The 17,695-nt window shown below is 41.6% G+C and overlaps 1 protein-coding gene across 1 annotated transcript in view; it reads right to left on the bottom strand.

Annotated features, from left to right (window-relative positions):
* Positions 1-15,073, bottom strand: part of FNDC7 (fibronectin type III domain containing 7) — a 33,318-nt gene extending 18,245 nt beyond the window's left edge. The window contains exons 1-7 of the mRNA XM_006052146.3: positions 13,635-15,073; positions 13,107-13,125; positions 8,737-8,991; positions 7,491-7,751; positions 3,263-3,520; positions 2,397-2,651; positions 653-910 (exon numbers count right to left, since the gene is read on the bottom strand). Of these exons, the coding sequence (XP_006052208.3) occupies positions 653-910; positions 2,397-2,651; positions 3,263-3,520; positions 7,491-7,751; positions 8,737-8,991; positions 13,107-13,125; positions 13,635-13,931 (1,603 nt within the window). The 5' untranslated portion in view covers positions 13,932-15,073. The remainder of the gene's footprint in view (positions 1-652; positions 911-2,396; positions 2,652-3,262; positions 3,521-7,490; positions 7,752-8,736; positions 8,992-13,106; positions 13,126-13,634) is intronic.
* Between the last annotated feature and the right edge of the window lie 2,622 nt (positions 15,074-17,695).

Raw genomic sequence — 17,695 nt, forward strand, 5'->3', positions numbered from 1 at the left:
TTCTCTATCTCCTTTATACTTTAATAAAACTTTATTACACAAAAGCTCTGAGCGATCAAGCCTCGTCTCTGGCCCCAGATTAAATTCTTCTCCTCCGGGGGCCAAAAATCCCGGTGTATTCGCGTGATTCAACAACAACCTTTCATTGGGTTAATTGGAAAATGTTAAGGAGCCATTTGAACTCCAAAAGCAAAAGTAATTAAGACAAACATTTGCACCTTCATGGTGTGACTATAGGCAGGTGCCCCAAAGCTGCTGCTGCTGCTGCTAAGTTGCTTCAGTCGTGTCCGACTCTGTGCAGTCCCATAGACGGCAGCCCACCAGGCTCCTCCGCCCATGGGATTTTCCAGGCAAGAGTACTAGAGTGGGTTGCCGTTGCCTTCTCCAGCCCCAAAGCTAGGAGGATGTGAATGGCTGAGGTAATCACCAGCCAATCTTTCCACTCTCCCCAGGGTTTCCTGTTTCTTGCTGTCCTCTTTCCCTCTTCCACCTTCTCTTCTGCCTCTCCTTAGTAAGAGGGGCTCTCAGGATCCCTACCAAGAGTCATTAGTGGCAGTTAACCTTTTTTACCGTACTTGCTGAATGCCTTTCCTGAGGGACATAGAGGGGAGCCATCCAGACGTCGGTGAACAAAATCCTTGTTGTATCATACCTGTGGTTATGAATTGGGAAGTACATGACGTATTGCTGCCCCGGACTTCGCTGAAGGAATACACCGTGATGTTGTACTTGGTGTCACACTCTAGAGCAGAAAGCGTGCAAGCTGGAGCCGTGTCATTACACTCAACCACATTAAACCCATCCACAGCCTTTGTTTCATAAAGTTCGGCACCTCGGACGGGAGACCAAACAATCTCGACTCTGTCACTGGACACCAGCACAGGGTTAATGTCACTAGGACAACAGGGAGCTGCAAGCAGGAGTAGAGAGAAGGACGTCAGTACAGGAGCCATGCTGTCAGAGGGGCATTGAGTCCCGGCGTCTCCGTGCCCAGGAGTCTCTGCAGTCACTGTAAGAATCTCCTACAGGTCTGCCCAACAGTGATCCTGGCCTGACACCCACTACATAGAGGATAGCTTCTCTCTGCATGACATTCAAGGTTATAATAAGCTCTACCCTGTCGACACATCCAGCTGCTCCCCACACCCCCTGCCTCACCTGACTCCTTAATTCTCCACCCAACGTGCATGTTTTTTCCCGTGTTTCAGAGACTGTGTCCCCTCTACTGGAATGTGGGACCCTTCTCCTGCCTGACAAAATCATATTTAGTCTAACTTCTAGATCCTATCAGTCTTTCCAGACTCTAAACTAGATAAAACTAAGGGGTGGAGGAGAGGAGGAAGCCTTGCATTAGTACATTTTAGAAGAGCCCTACATTACCTCATGGACAAATTGTGACAAATGTCTAACTCATATGGGGTTTCTCTGGAATGCTCTTGCTCCACCGACTTTCCATTCATCCTTAAAGATCCAGTTCAAAACCATTCTCTCTGGAAGGCCCTTGAGACCTTATTGATGGCCTCTGATTCCAAATTCCAAAGGCACCAATTATTTGATTCCCTCATCCGGATAAAAATGTATGTAATCCAGCTATAATTGTTATTTATATAGTTGTATTACTGTATTCTTATTTGTACATATAGTTAATTTTAAGTCTCTCACTTTATTCATTCTTTAAAAATCGAGCATCTCCCATATGCCAGTCACACTATGATAAACATTCAGGATGAAAAGATGAATGAGCTATAACCCCCACCCTGTAGAAGGCCCAAGTCTAGTGCAGGAGAACAATAGTAACAGCAATAAAGCTGCTAATAAAAATATTTGCACTGGACTTTTCTTATGTATAAAGACCCTTTCACATTCATGTACTCCTGATTATTTGTCCCATTTTGCAGTCGTGGATACTAAGGGACTTAACAAGGTAGACATCATTATTTCCACTTTACAAATGAGTTAGTGGTCAAGTTGGGACTTAAGCCCAGGTGTCCTACTCCAGAACTTTCTACACCATGAGGCATCTTTGCCATTGCACCTCTGTCCTCTGGGCTTAGACAAAGAGTGAACTCTGAGACCTAAGGTTTGCCTCCCCTTCAGCATCCAGAACAGGGATGAACAATGAGTAGATCTGGATGGAGGGTTCAATTTTTCAGAGCAAGCTTGAACAGCAACAATCTTTCCTTTCTTCTTACTCCTAAACCTTGGATTCTTGTTAAGGTTGAGTCCACTTAGTCCAAATTCCCCAGGAAAGAACGTGAAAGAAGAGATTCACTTTCCATTCTTGGACTTAGAATGACTCCCAAATAGTCGAAGTCAAGGAGTGCAATGAGTGGTCCATTCTGCTACTGAATTTAGTGAACTCAGAACTCCCTTTACAAGCATCAAGCGCAACTCACCTGTGGTATAGTTAAACACATCACCCAAAGGACTCTGCCCTGCCTTATTATAGGCAAAAACACTAATAAAATAAGTGAAGCCACACTCAGATAAGAAATTGCACTGGGTGAGGGAAGTGTTGCAATGTACTTCCAAGCCATCATCACTCTTCACGAAGGCCACATAGTAATCACCCAGATCTACATTGGACCAAGCTACGGACAGGTGGCCAGGAGGATCTTCTTGGATCGCCACTCTTCCAGGTGCACAAGCAACTAGGAAATGATAAATAAAAAGGAGTCTGAGAGTACTACAAGAGATTTTCTTTGTGGCTTTGCATAGTAGCTGTTCACTAAATGTTAGTTCACATTCTCAAAACACACAAATATTTCTAAATTGAAGTGTAGACTCCCACATATGTATGTCTTTATCTCTTTGATAAGAATGAAAGAGGGCAGATATCTAAACACATATTCCAAACTATAGACATTCCCTGTTTATCTTAAAGAATAGCTCCTACCAGGCCTAGGTCTGTGAAACATGATGTAAATAAGGGGCCGCACAGCTAGAGTTGTGATCAAACTGGATCTTAGAATATTTACAACTTTACAAATGCAAAAGAAAATAGACTGATTAGTGAAAGATCTGGAAGAGGAAACAGGCCTCTTAATTTTCAAAGTGCTTTTTCCAATGCACAAGATCTCGTTTCACTATCAACATTATTCAGACTCATCAGAATGTTCAACTCTATGCTTTCATTTAGAGTAGGCTTTCGCTTTCATTTGTTCTAGAGCATTCTGGAACATTGTCATGTAATTATTTGTTTCCCTAAGGTCAGCCACTTGGGCTTGCCAGCCCCCCAGTGATCTCGCTCCTGTTTACTTACCGGTTTTCAAAGTCACTGCTGAAGTCGATCTGCTAGATCCGGCATCATTACTTGCTGAAACTGAAATCAGGTACTTGGTTCCACACTGGAGAGAGTAGATGATGCAGGAACTGAAAGTTGTACTGCAGCTCAGCCTAGAAGAGTCACTCAAAGCCATCACGGTATAGTTGAAAGCTCCTTCTGTCGGTGCCCACGAAACAGATGCCTTCAGAGCACCACTATCAAAAGAGACTTGAATGTTTGCAGGAGTACCTGGACCTACATTTTTGAGAAACAATTGATATTTTGCAGTAGACTCGAGAACCCAAGTAAGATTTGGCCTAGCAATATTGTGGAGCTTGGAGGATGAAGTACTCCAGTAACAGGATAATTGCAAGTGTACAAAGCATGAAACTGGGATTCAGGGTACCTGAGAACTGGTAATACATCCACCATTGACTATGCAAACTTGTAACTAGCTATGACTTTGCCAGGTTATTAAATCTTTCTGTTATTTATTTTTTTAATGTGTAAAATTGATCTAATATCAATTTAGCACATATAAGTGCTGAATAAACATATTCTGAGTTTTTTGCAATTAATTTATTTGGCTATGCCAGGTCTTAGCTGTGGTGTGTGGGATCTAGTTCCCTGACTGGGGATCAAACCTGGCCCCCCTGCATTGGGAACATGGAGTCTTAGCCACTGGACCACCAGGGAAGTCTCAATCAACATATTTTGAATATGTGAATGAGTAAACACACAATCTGATAAGTGATTGAAGTAATTAAATGAAATTATAAATACGACAGGCTAGGAGAGCCAAGTGGGTATGTCATTAAAATGTAGATAAAGCATTCTATTATAGATTGATAAAGTTAGATTAGCTTCAGCAGCATTTCTTCTTTACTTTTGATACATGCTAAGACATGTAAGAGCCTTTAGGTATCTGCTGTTAAAAGAAAAGCAGACTTCCTTTCATTCTAAACCAAAGGGAAGGAAGGAAAGTGTCAAGTGTGATGGCCACACAGGAAGTCAGTTTTTATTGTCTCCAAAACAATTTCCTCTACGTTCTTAAAAGTAGGCCTTCCTTTCCTCAGGGTCGTCCTCTTAAAAAAAAAAGCTTGAGGAGTGTTCTCCTGGGCTGGGAAGGAGAAAAGTTGGCCTCAGTTCTCTGGAATCTGTGCTATAATAAGGCCCACCTCACAGACCTTCAGTTCAGTTCAGTTGCTCAGTCATGCCCAACTCTTTGCAACCCCATGGACTGCAGCACGCCAGGCCTCCCTGTCCATCACCAACTCCTGGAGTTTACTCAGGCTCATGTCCATTGAGTCAGTAATGCCATCCAACCATCTCATCCACAAACCTTAGAGAACAGCTTATGTGCAGAGACTAGCACCCTTCAGACACATATGGTGGGGTCGGGGGTGTGGGATTAAACAGGAAAGGCTCTGTGTGAGGAAACTGGGACTCAGCTCATCCTCTGCAAGGCAGATACGAGCCATGTTTCTCCTGTAGACCATCTTGACAGGCCCCTTCTTCTGCTATACAGTCAACTCATCTGCAGAGGCAGATCTACTCTGGGATAATGCTGGGCCCAAGGCTGGTAGTGGTCATCTGCGGTATTTCTGGACAATCTGATTTTCCCATGTGGGGCATGGGAAGCACCAAAAAGACATGTGTCTAAGTCTTCATCCCTAGTACTCCAGAATGTGATCTCATTTGGAAATAAGTTCCTAGCAAATGTAATCAGTTGAGATCATTAGGTTGATCCTACCCAATATGACTGATAACCTTATAAGAGAAATTTTGGGATGTCCTTGGTGGTCCAGTGGTTGAGAGTCCACCTGCCAATGTGAGGGGAAACAGGTTTGATCTCTGGACTGGGGAGACTCCACATGCTGTGGGGCAACTAAGCCTGAGCGCCACAACTACTGAAACCCGTGTGCTCTAGAGCCCGTGCTCCACAATAAGAGAAGCCATTGCAATGAGAAAGAGCCCACACTCTGTAGCAAACAATAGCCCCCACTTGCCACAACTGAAAAAAAAAGCCTGCATGAAGCAACAAAGACCCAGAGCAACCAAAAATAAATAAATAATTTTTTTTTAAAGATAAAATCTGGACACAGACATACACATACAGGGAGAATGCCATGTGAACACAAAGACAACCACCTACAAGCCAAGGAGAATGGCCTGAACATACCATTTCCTCACAGTCCTCAGAAGGAACCAATCCTACCAATTCCTTGATTTCAGACTCCTATGCACTCCAGAGCCATGAGATAATTAACTTCTGTATCACCTAGTTTGTGGTATTTTGTTGTGGCAGCCCTAGCAAACTAACACAGAGTCTAAGTCTAAAGTCTCTAAAACTTTTTAAAACATAGGGAAACAAGTGAAGAGGAAGGCTTTGAGAGACCAGTCACCTTTAGGAGATGGCTCTCCCTGTTCCCCAGCCTGATGTAGATGCTCCCCTGTGCCACCCCGTGCCTGTTAGTTAGTGTTAGTCACTCAGTCATGTCCGACTCTCTGCGACCCCATGGACTACAGCCTACCAATCACCTCTATCCATGGAATTTCCCAGGCAAGAAAACTGAAGAGTGGGTTGTCATTCCCTTCTCAAGGGAATCTTCTCAACCCAGGGGTCGAACCCAGGTCTTCTGCATTTCAGGCAGATTCTTTACCATCTGAGCCAACCAGGGAAGCCCCCCTGTGCCTGTGCATCTTTCCATCAAAGAACCTGTTACCCAGAAATGTAACCATTGATTTACACATTGGCCCTTCCTGGGACACAATCAATTCTTCGGGTGTAGAAATCATGCCTTATTTGATTTTGTATGTTTATCAGCTAACGATGCCCAGCATATAGCAGGCCCTCAATAAATGTCTGTGGAAGGAAAGAATGAGTGAATGCCTTGGAAGAGGCCCAGGGAGACAGGTTTATCATAGATATCCTAACTCACCAGGCCCATCATGAATCACCTTAGGGTCACCTTGTTATAATTCCTCCCTAGAGAAGTATTATAAAAGGCAAACCCTTCTCCCTACATTTCAGCCTTGGCTTATAGACAAGGCAACTTTCACTGCCCCCCAAACTTAGGCACTGTTGGAGAGAACATTTCTGTTTTCTTTCCGCCTTTTCCTTGGACATCCTCAAGAGATGAAAGAGTTAATCTGATTGGTGAGTCTGGCATCTATTAGGCTTCATTGTGGACTTCCCTAGTGGCTCAGTGATAAAAGAATCCATCTGTCAATGCAGGAAATGAGGGTTCAATCCCTGGGTTGGGAAGATCCCCTAGAGGAGGAAACAGCAACTCACTCTAGTATTCTTGCCTGGGAAGTCCCATGGACAGTAGTGTTCTTGCCTGGGAAGTCCAATGGACAGAGGAGATTGGATGGGCTACAGTCTATGAGGTTGCAAAAGAGTCAGACATGACTTGGAGACTCAACAACAGGCTTTATTGTCAGAGGATGGCTCACTCTGCCTCAAGAGAAGGAAAAATCTCCCCCCTTCCCTCTCTCTCCCTCTTATTCTTTAGGCTCATAGCTGCAGCTCAGTTTGGGATTCCAGTTATCATGCAGTCGGAGGCCCTGGTTGGGTCTCCCTGGGATAGTGATGGTAAGAACACACACCGTGCTCCAGCTTCTTGGCCTACAGCTGGAGGAGAGGTAGTGGGAAGCCCCGTGTTGGCCTCAGACCTGTGGTGATGGGAAATATGTCTGAAATATCAATTCTCACCACATCAGGAAGTTTAAAATTCTCATCATAACAGGAAGTTTATTTTGCTTGCTGCTATATTTCTAGGGTAATACCACCTCAAAATTTGGACACACTCATTAAATGTCTGCTGAATAAATCCTTGTTTGGCCCAATTCTTTTTGTCTATACTCTTGGTCTAAACCTAGGAAGGGACGAGAGGTAACTGGACAACCTAACAAGAATTGTTTCCTGCTGTGTGATATTGAACATGTATGCTGAATCAGCTACGGGGCGGTGGGGGTGAGGCAGACATGGGGTTACCACGCTCTGTGTACTCTGAGCAGCATTTCTTTACACATGCAGAGAGCATTGAAACTACTTGGGGGGAACTGCCAACGCACTATAAATAAGCTCATAAAAAGTTTAAATATCTGCTGCCAGCTGCTCTGTACTTATCACTTATCGCTGCTCTCAGTGGCTGCAGTGCACAGCCCTTCTCATTAATCAAAAAGGAGAATGTCTGGAGCTGAGCTGAGAAGTCCTTACTTGTTCTCTGATTGCAGGTGGAGTCATCCCCAGGGGTTCCATTGGCATTCCATGCATAGGCCTTTATGGTGTAGAGAGTCCCGGAGTCTAAACTGGTGAATGTCAAGGAGGTGTTGGTGGTATTCTCTTTCCATATTCTACCCAAGCCATTAGCTTGCATAATGGACACAGAGAATCCAATGGCCATATATACAGCTTCCCAGTGCACAAGAATAGAGTCTGAACTTGGAGAGCTTACTTGTAGAATAGGTGCCGCCAGTACTGCAAAGACAAAAACATGTCCATTTGCATTACGAAAGTGCGATCAAGGATAATTCAAATTTAGGAACAGAAAATTTGAGCTTGATTATCCATATTATGAAAAAATTATTTGCTTTGCAATAGGATTCATGTCAGAGTTGTTATAATTGTTATTTAAATGTGTATTAATTCCAGATGACTCAGCAGATGACTCAGAGTGGCAGGTGGTGCTAGTGGTAGAGAACCTGCCTGCCAACGCAGGAGACATAAGAGACGGAGGTTCAATCCCTGGGTTGGAAAGATCTCCTGGAGGAGGATATGGCAACCCACTCCAGTATTCTTGTGTGGAAAATCCCATGGACAGAGGATCCTGGCAGGCTACAGTCCACAGGGTCACAAAGAGTCAGACACGACTGAAGCGACTTAGCACCCACATACAGCAGAGGAATGAGAACAGAAATTCTAATATTAGGCATACCTTCAACTGGAAGTTGGTAACAAATTAGATAAAACCTCTTAATCATAAAATAAATTAATAAAAGAAATGACAATTTATACTGTTTTAATGTGCACACAACCTTTCAGAAGTATGCCAAGGTATAACTTCATCAAACCAATGTAAGTCATGCTGATGACAAACTTGAACTGGTTTTATTTAAAATAAGTCGAAGGACAGCAAAATCACATCTACATGTTTATCATACCCCATGGTCTTCAAAGATAACCGAGGTTAAAAACAGAAATCCCTTTTTCAGAGATTTTAAGCAGGGATGCTTTTAACAATGCCCAAAAATGGGTTTTATTTTCCAAAGCATCTGGAATTTAAATACCACCGCCTCCACAGTTATTTGAATTAAAAAAAAAAGTGTCACTTGGTGGCTTTCACTTCTGGGCCCTGAATCATCAGCACTCACAAGACAAAGAATTACATCATGCATTTGCAGCCTCAGTACGATTGATTTCAGGTCACAAGCAATTGCTCAGTAGAGGATGAGCATCCAGCTACCTGTCTTTGCCTGTTTTGGAGGTGATGCTTGGCTTCTCCCCGCAGGACTGATGGATCTGACGGTGATCTGGTACAAGGTTGCAGCTTTCAGGCCAGTCACAGTGCCCGGGGAATTGGCCACCATGGTCTCAATGACAGTGTTCCCGTCTTTGGCCGTGAGGAGGTAACTGGTGGCCCCTGGCACTGTAGCCCATTCCACAGTGATACTGTTGCTGATTTTTGAATAAGCCTGATCAATAGTGGGTATTTCGGGAGCTAAAAGAAAATTTGAAGATGTACATTAGTTAGAGTACCTATAAGGATTACTTCTTTCATCATTTTACTCTTCAAACTAAGTCATTCTCATGCCATCCTTCAGACATAAACTTTGCCCTTATTTTCCTGATCAAGAAAAAAAAAAGAAAGATGGGGGGAAAAAAAAAAAGAGGGTAAAGCTACTACTTTTCAGAAGAGAGTCAGAAAGCTCAAAGTTCCCATTCAGGAATGGGATTTCAAAGAAGTTTTTCCCAGTTGCTTCTTTTTGTACTTTTAAAACAGTTAAGTAAGAATGGGGAATAATTTTGAGAAAGAACTCTGAGTGGGAGGGAGAGAGTAAAGGAGGGACTTCACTCTGGAGGATTCTACTCCAACTTGTGAATCCCCAGCCTGCTTTGTCCCTAATCTTGCCTCCCTGCCCCACAACTGTGCTCCACTGCCTTCAGTGATGGTCCACCTCCATCCCCCATCCCTGCCATAGCTTTGATTTCCATTTATACATTTTGCACACTTCCCAAGTGGTATTTCACCTAATGGAAAAGGAGGGAGAATCGGGTTGTTTCATAATTGCTCCATTGTACTGTTTTAGTATTATCAGAATGTAACAATTTTCAGATTCTTCTATATAAAATATTTACAATTAAACGTTATTCTCTCCTTCTCTATCAAAATATCTGCCTCAGAATAAGAATGAGTTGCTGTGGTCCCTCCTCACCTGGACCTGGCCATGGTTTGCCAGGAGGCGATGAATGCTTATGCTATGAGTTTACACTAGGCATTCCTATACTTTGGGAATGGGGTAGGAGATACAACATGGCAATCAGATTGACTACTCTGCAAAACTCCATGGACACAAAAATGCTTTAGGTGTAGGAGGTCCAAGTGGAAGAAAAGGTCACACCAAAATTGCTGGGTTTATGTTTAATGAACTGCAATTGTGGGCTTCCCTGGTAAAGAATCTGCTTGCCAGTGCAGGAGATGCAGGTTCGATCCCTGATCCAGGAAAATCCCCTGGAGAAGAAAATGGCAACTCACTTCAGTATTCATGCCTGGGAAATCCTACGGACAGAGGAGGCTGGGGGGCTACCTTCCATGGGGTCGCAAAAGAATCCAACACAACTTAGCAACTAAACAACAACAACAACTGCATTTGCTGGGTAAGATCACTGTATGCCAAATTCAAAACTAAAGGGCAAAACAAAACTCTAGGGCAAAGAGGAGAAGGACAAAGAGGAGAAGGAGTAAATACAGTGTGAATGTGTGATTTGCCAGTATCAACTCCCTCCAGCAGACCCCCACCTGCCAAATCGCCTTGTGCATGACACAGACAACCTTCTCTTTCTGTCCCCAAGGCCAAGAGAGCTGGCTTTGGCAGCATCTCAGAAATAACCATGCTGCAAGAATGGACAAAGAGTCCACTGTGCACTGGCCAGACATTCCTTGAACATCACCCAGGACTGTCTCCTTCACCATCAAAAGAAAACTCTGATGGCTTATATATCCTGGGGAAAAGTTGCAGGGATTCATCTTAGCCATTTGCCAGCAGAAGCTGACTCTTCAGGAAGCGCCTATGTCCCCGCCCCGCTGCAGGACAGAAAGCCCCCCAGGGGTCTCACATTCATTCCTCCTACACACTGATCCCTTTTCTGCGCCCCAGTTACTTGTCCTTGGCTAGTCCTTGGCCTTCTTTCCTCTGACTTTGTGGTATCTCTCAACCTCTGCTTCTTCCTTTGACCCCATTATTCATCTTATCTCCTGTTAGCCAGTCCTGCTCATTGCAATGGACTGATTTCCTGGACAACTGACAACCAAACCAGACGTTGTTGTGACAGTGCCTTCATGGAGTGGTTCATGAAAGGCATCTAAAAGGCTGGCATAACACGGACTATCTCCCCACAGGCCTGTCAAGGAGCCTGAGGACTCCACAAACTTTGTCCTATTGAATTAATCTGGGAGGGGCACAGTTGCCCAGCATAGTAGTACATAAAGCCAGTATCAGCAGGATGAAACACAGAGTTTCATGGCAAGAAAACAGAAAAGGATTTAGATTCCAGAATGCTAGGTTGGAGCCTTGGCTCTGCCATTTGCTTCTGTCTGTGAATGTGTACTGGAGAGGAGTATGGCAACCCACTCCAGTATTCTTGCCCGGAGAATCCCATGGACATAGGAGCCTGGCGGGCTACAGTCCACAAGGTCGCAAAGAGTCGGACACGACTGAAGCGACTGAGCACGCATGCATCAACATGTACAAGTGACTTCACCTCTTCCAGTCTCAGTTTTCTGTCTTGAATATACGGAATACTAATAATTCCTACATCTTTGAGTTTACTTTGAAATGCAAAATGTCTGCATCTTAAGATAGTAAAGATTAAGTGAAATAGTGAATGTAAGGGCACATTGAAAGGTAGGGAGGGTTAGTGTGTGTGTGTGTGTGTGTGTGTGTGTGTGTGTGTGTCTGTGTGTCTGTGTGTATGAACCAGGGCCAGCAAATTTTGGGTTTGGAAAAGCCAGGCCTCATGGTACTGCCATGGGGGTGGGGGTTGCTACCAGAGGAGGTGGGATTCTGGAGGGTCTGGGGTAGGCACAGGCTGGAGAGACAGAGTGCCTGTTTACACATGGCATCTAGAGCAGCATCTGACCAGTAATGGCAATGAGAAAAGATCAACATCACTGTACTATGTTTCCCTTAAAAGGTATGAGATTGAGTAGGACGTGTAAGTCTCCATAAATTAGCAGTGGTTCTTCACTTTTCCTTAGTTCTATATTTGGCCCACTTACTGCATTGATGAAAGAGAAAAATTTATTCCCTAGATTTGCAATCAACCAAAAGTGGAACCCTTTGAGTCTCAGCATTTGTGCATTCTACCAACTCAGAGATCTAAATTATCCCAGCTGGCCCCAGGGATCAGACACAGAAAAGGAGCTGATGCCAAGAGCCCAGAGAAAATCAAAATACACATACACACCAAATGAAACCTCCTATGCAGTATCAATAAAACACTTTGCATCTGTTGAAAAGACAGGATGAATCAGTTGACAGCATCATCAGTATCTCAGCCTGTCCCATTCCTTCTCTCAAATAGTGTGGAGAGTGGGGTTGAAAAGGGGCCCATTTTGAGGGCTCAGTGTGTCTGGGTGTTCTGGGACCCTCTAAGAGACAGCAGAGGTAGATTTCATCCATTTAAAGGCCACTTATTATTTTAAAAATTACTTCGTATATATGGCCAAATAGTTCTTCTCACAGCTTCCTAGTCAGCACTGAAGGTGTCTTAACAATAAGTAAGAATAAAGCATGGCATAATAATTTTTAAAAACCTATTTTATAAGCACAGATTTTTATGGCTCAGTCATAAATCTCTATCACATATTTTAAATGCTTTATTTATATTTCCTTTTCTGTGGAATGAACAAAATAATAAATAAAAACTGTTCTTATTTGTACTGAATTGCTAAGAGAGTTTGTGATATAATTGATATAATATGGTTTCTTCAGATAATCTAAATCTCTGAACGTAAATTTCCATTCTAGAAACCTAAATTTCTAGAACGTATGAGCCAGGAGAAACCTGTAGAGAAATAATCCTTGCCTTCAGTCATTTATTCAAGAAAAATGGTGATAAAATCTTCTAAAAGAAAGAATTTTTCTAGCTCTGGGTTATCATTATCTATATTTTATGGATGCAATATTAGAGGTATAAAATCTTTTTTATTAAAGTAGAGAATCTTGAAATTTTGATCAAAACTGCTTCTAGCTCTCTCCTCTAATTCCTTAGAAGACAAATAAGAAAACTTATATAAATTAGGCTCTTCACTATAATTTTTTTTCTTTGACTAGAATGATAATCATTGCAATATTTTACTAATGGGTAACTATGTCTGAGAAAAATCTATGACTGCATGACTCTATACAGCTCAAGATGAATATCTTATGAGGATGTATCTTTAAAGTTTGATCAATGTATTTGTCTTACCAGTTATACTCACAATATGAGTACTCAAAAAATGTTGAATATTTTTCTTGGTATAGCCTTTCTATTTTAGGGCAGTATAAGATTTAATAGTGGAAATGAAAATGAAATATGGGTAGGGTAAACTTGCATTTCAGGGAATGTTACCTGTTTTTGTTGAAGCAACCTGAAAAGAAAAGTTTAGAAAGTTAGAACTATAAAGAAAAACACCATTTGAGGAAATATAAAACCTAAATCAGAGCAGTAATACACTTAGAACAACATGCTTATACATAATGTGAGCAATCTTCCAATCCATACACAGTAGCGATTTGCACAAACTATTTCCCCAATACTAAAATCTACCAGAAAGCAATCCTAAACAGAATTGAGAGGCTGGAGGCAGATCGTATTTCTATTTCATTTTTCTTCCCGAATCTGCCTACTGATTAATTCAGTAACTGCTGACAGATTTTTTAGAAACCTTTGTCTTTAAAACATAATGATATTCTTGTTTTCTTTTACTAGTAAATGGCATTAAATTTCAAACACACAAACATATACAATCTTGGTATGGTCCCAAAGTATCTTGATTTCTATTTCTCCACCCCCAAAGCCTTTAAAAAAAGAGAAAGATATTGAATGTATCTTTTTCCCCCCTAAATAGTTGCAGATAGGTCAGAATGGTGAACTCACCATTTTAAGGCAGATAAGACTGAAGCCAACCACAGATAAAAATTTCAGCGGTGCACCAGCCATCCTGTTGGACTGAGCACTCACATGGCACACAACGAAGTGGGCAAGGTCCTCCTTTGTCTCCAGGTGGGCAGCACTTTTGGTTGCTGGGATGTGGGGCTGCAATGCTGGAAACAGACCCTGGGAAGTAGCTCCTCCCCTTCTGTGTGGAGCTGACCTGTAACTAGGGGCACCTGGAGACTGGCAGGTACAGGTATTGCAAAAGCTGAAAAAAAGAAGAGAGTGGAAATAAGCCATGCCAAGCGGGCCGCTACTGTAACTGGGTGTAGAATGCTCTCCTTTTCTATTCAAATTTTTTTCTAAATAAAAATTTAACAAAGCTGTATAGAAATTATTGACATAGTGGAATGACTATTTTAAACTTGGGGATTCTGACCAGTTTTAATTTCTTCTTTGTCACCTTTATTTGTTATTCTTTCTGTTGTTTCAATGCAAAGTGATCAGTTCTGCTGTGGGCTGGTCCTGGGGGAATTGGGGAGATGTTGTTTATGGGTACAAACTAAAAACTAGTAGAAAAATATATTTGGGGGATTTAACATGCAACATAGTGATTATATTAATAGTTAATGATATAATATTTATAAACCTCAAAGTTGCTAAGAGACCAAATTTTAACTGTTCCCAACACAAAAAAGAAATACTTATGTGATGTGATAGAGGTGTTAGATAATGCTACCGCAATAATCATACAATATGTAAATGTATCAAACTAACACTTGTACACTTCAAACTTACATCTCAAACTTGACAGTGTTATACATCAATTGTATGTTTAAAAAAAGAAAGAGAGAGACAGAAAGGAAAAGAAAGGACAGGAGCATGTCCCTACACTGAGAAAGACAGTGGGAGGTCCTTGATGAGCACATTAAATTCATTCATCGCAGCACTGCCCTGACATTCTAGTACCTGTTAGATCCAGGGCCATCTTTCTAGTTCAGACCCTTAATAATAATTGGCATTTAATCCAAGCACTATAATATTCATTCTAACAATAGACAAGGATGTAAATGAGTAATAAACATTGTTAACTGACTTGTATGAAATCATACTAGTATTAAATGATAGAGCTTGGATTAAAACTCATCAGTCTGACTCCACTTCCAACTGGGGTAAAAGGAACTGATTTTACCCTCTCTGACTTCAAGACTTATTATACATCTATAGTAATTAAGACAAGCCTAATTATAAGGATTGGTATCAACATAGATAAGTAGATCAATAGAGCAGAACAGAGTTCAAAAATAGACCAATATATATGTGACAATTGATTTTCAAAAAGGTATAAAGGCAATCTAATGGGGAAGAGTCTTTTCAACAAATGATGCTGAGGGAATTCCCTGGCAGTCCAGGGGCTTCCATTGTGGTTCATATGGTAAAAAATCTGCCTGCAAAACTGGAGACTTGGGTTTGATTCCTGGGTTGGGAAGATCCCCTGGAGAAGGGAATGGCTACTCACACTCCAGTATTCTTGCCTAGAGAATCCATGGAGAGAGAAGTCTGGTGGACTACAGTTCATGGGGTTGCAAAGAGTCAGACATGACTGAGTGAGCAAGCACACACACACCAGTGGTTAGGGTTCCACACTTCCACTGCAGGGGACATGAGTTCAATCCCTGGTCGGGGAACTAAGATTCCCGAACAGAGCTGTGCAGCCAAAAAAAATGAAAAAAACAAAAACAAAAACCCAAAAACAAATGATGCTGAAAAAAATTGGACAACCATATGCTAAAAGCATAAACATTAATCCATACCTCACACCATATAAAAATTAATTCAAAGTGGAGTATAGTCCTAAACATAACATCTAAAAATATAAAACTTAGAAAAAAAAAAGAAGAAAATCTTTGTGATGTTAGGTTAGATAAAGATTTCTTTGATATAATACTGAAAGCATGATCCATTGCAAAAATTTGATAAATTGGACTTCAACAATATGAAGAATTTCTGCACTATTCCAAGAATGAAAAGACAAACCAGAGAGTAATATTTGGGGGAAATATTTGCAAATCACATGTTTTACATAGGCCTTGCATCCAAAAAATTTTTAATTAAAATTTAGAAAAAATATATATGTATGTATATGTGTATGTATATACTCCCAAAACCCAGTAATAAGAAAATAACTCAATAAAAAACAGGCAAAAGATTTGAACAAACATTTCACAGAAGAAGATATATACATGAAAAATAAGTACATGAAAATGTCCTTAGGGAGTTCCCTGGTGGCCTAGTGGTTAGGATTCAGCTTTCACTTCCATGGCTAGGGTTCAATCCCTGGTCAGGGAAGTTCTGCGAGCAGCATGGTGAGGGAAAAAAAAATCCTTAACATTATTAGTTATTAGGAGAATGTAAATTAAAACCACAATGAGATACCACTACATACTTACTACACGTCTAAAATTAGAAAGACTGATGATACCAAATGTTAGCAAGGAAATCTCATTCCTGGTAGGAACATAAAATGGCACAACCAAAAAACAACTTGACTATTTCTTAAAAAGTTAAACACACACTGATTATATGACCCAGTCATTTCACTCCTAGTTATTCGCCCAAGAGAAATAAAAGCATATGTTCATATAAAAACTTGCATACAATGTACATACAAAGGAATATCACTCAGCCATAAAAAGAAACAAAATTGGGTCATTTGTAGAGTTGTGGATGGACCTAGAGACTGTCATACAGAGTGAAGTCAGTAAAAAAGAGAGACACAAATATATTAATGCTTATACGTGGAATCTAGGAAAATGGTATAGGTGATCTTATTTGTGAAACAGAAACAGAGACACAGACATAGAGAACAAATGTGAAGACATCAAGGAGGAAAGGTGGAATAGGAGGTGGGATGAGTTGGGAGATTGGGATTAATACATATATACTATTCATACTATGTATAAATTAGGTAACTAAAATTCTGAAAGAAATGGGAATACCAGACCACCTGACCTGCCTCTTGGGAAACCTATATGCAGGTCAGGAAGCAACAGTTAGAACTGGATGTGGAACAACAGACTGGTTCCAAATAGGAAAAGGAGTACGTCAAGGCTGTATATTGTCACCCTGCTTATTTAACTTCTATGCAGAGTACATCATGAGAAATGCTGAGCTAGAAAAAGCACAAGCTGGAATCAAGATTGCAGGGAGAAATATCAATAACCTCAGATATGCAGATGACACCACCCTTATGGTAGAAAGTGAAGAGAAACTAAAAAGCCTCTTGATAAAAGTGAAAGAGGAGAGTGAAAAAGTTGGCTTAAAGCTCAACATTCAGAAAACTAAGATCATGGCATCTGGTCCCATCACTTCATGGGAAATAAATGGGGAAACAGTGGAAACAGTGTCAGACTTTATTTTGGGGGGCTCCAAAATCACTGCAGATGGTGACTGCAGCCATGAAATTAAAAGACGCTTACTCCTTGGAAGGAGGGTTATGACCAACCTAGATAGCATATTCAAAAGCAGAGACATTACTTTGCCAACAAAGATCCGTCTAGTCAAGGCTATGGTTTTTCCAGTGGTCATGTATGGATGTGAGAGTTGGACAATAAAGAAAGCTGAGTGCCAAAGAATTGATGCTTTTGAACTGTGGTGTTGGAGAAGGCTCTTGAGAGTCCCTTGGACTGCAAGGAGATCCAACCAGTCCATCCTAAAGGAAATCAGTCCTGGGTGTTCATTGGAAGGACTGATGCTGAAGCTGAAACTCCAGTACTTTGGTCACCTCATGCAAAGAGTTGACTGATTGGAAAAGACCCTGATGCTGGGAGGGATTGGGGGCAGGAGAAGAAGGGGACGACAGAGGATGAGATGGCTGGATGGCATCACCGACTTGATGGACGTGAGTTTGAGTGAACTCCGGGAGTTGGTGATGGACAGGGAGGCCTGGCGTGCTGCAATTCATGGGGTCGCAAAGAGTCAGACACGACTGAGTGACTGAACTGAACTGAACTGAATGAGAACCTATTGCATGGCTCAGGGAACTCTACTCATTGCTCTGTAGG

The sequence above is a fragment of the Bubalus bubalis genome, chromosome 6, assembly GCF_019923935.1.
Source record: "Bubalus bubalis isolate 160015118507 breed Murrah chromosome 6, NDDB_SH_1, whole genome shotgun sequence".
Classification (NCBI taxonomy): domain Eukaryota; kingdom Metazoa; phylum Chordata; class Mammalia; order Artiodactyla; family Bovidae; genus Bubalus; species Bubalus bubalis.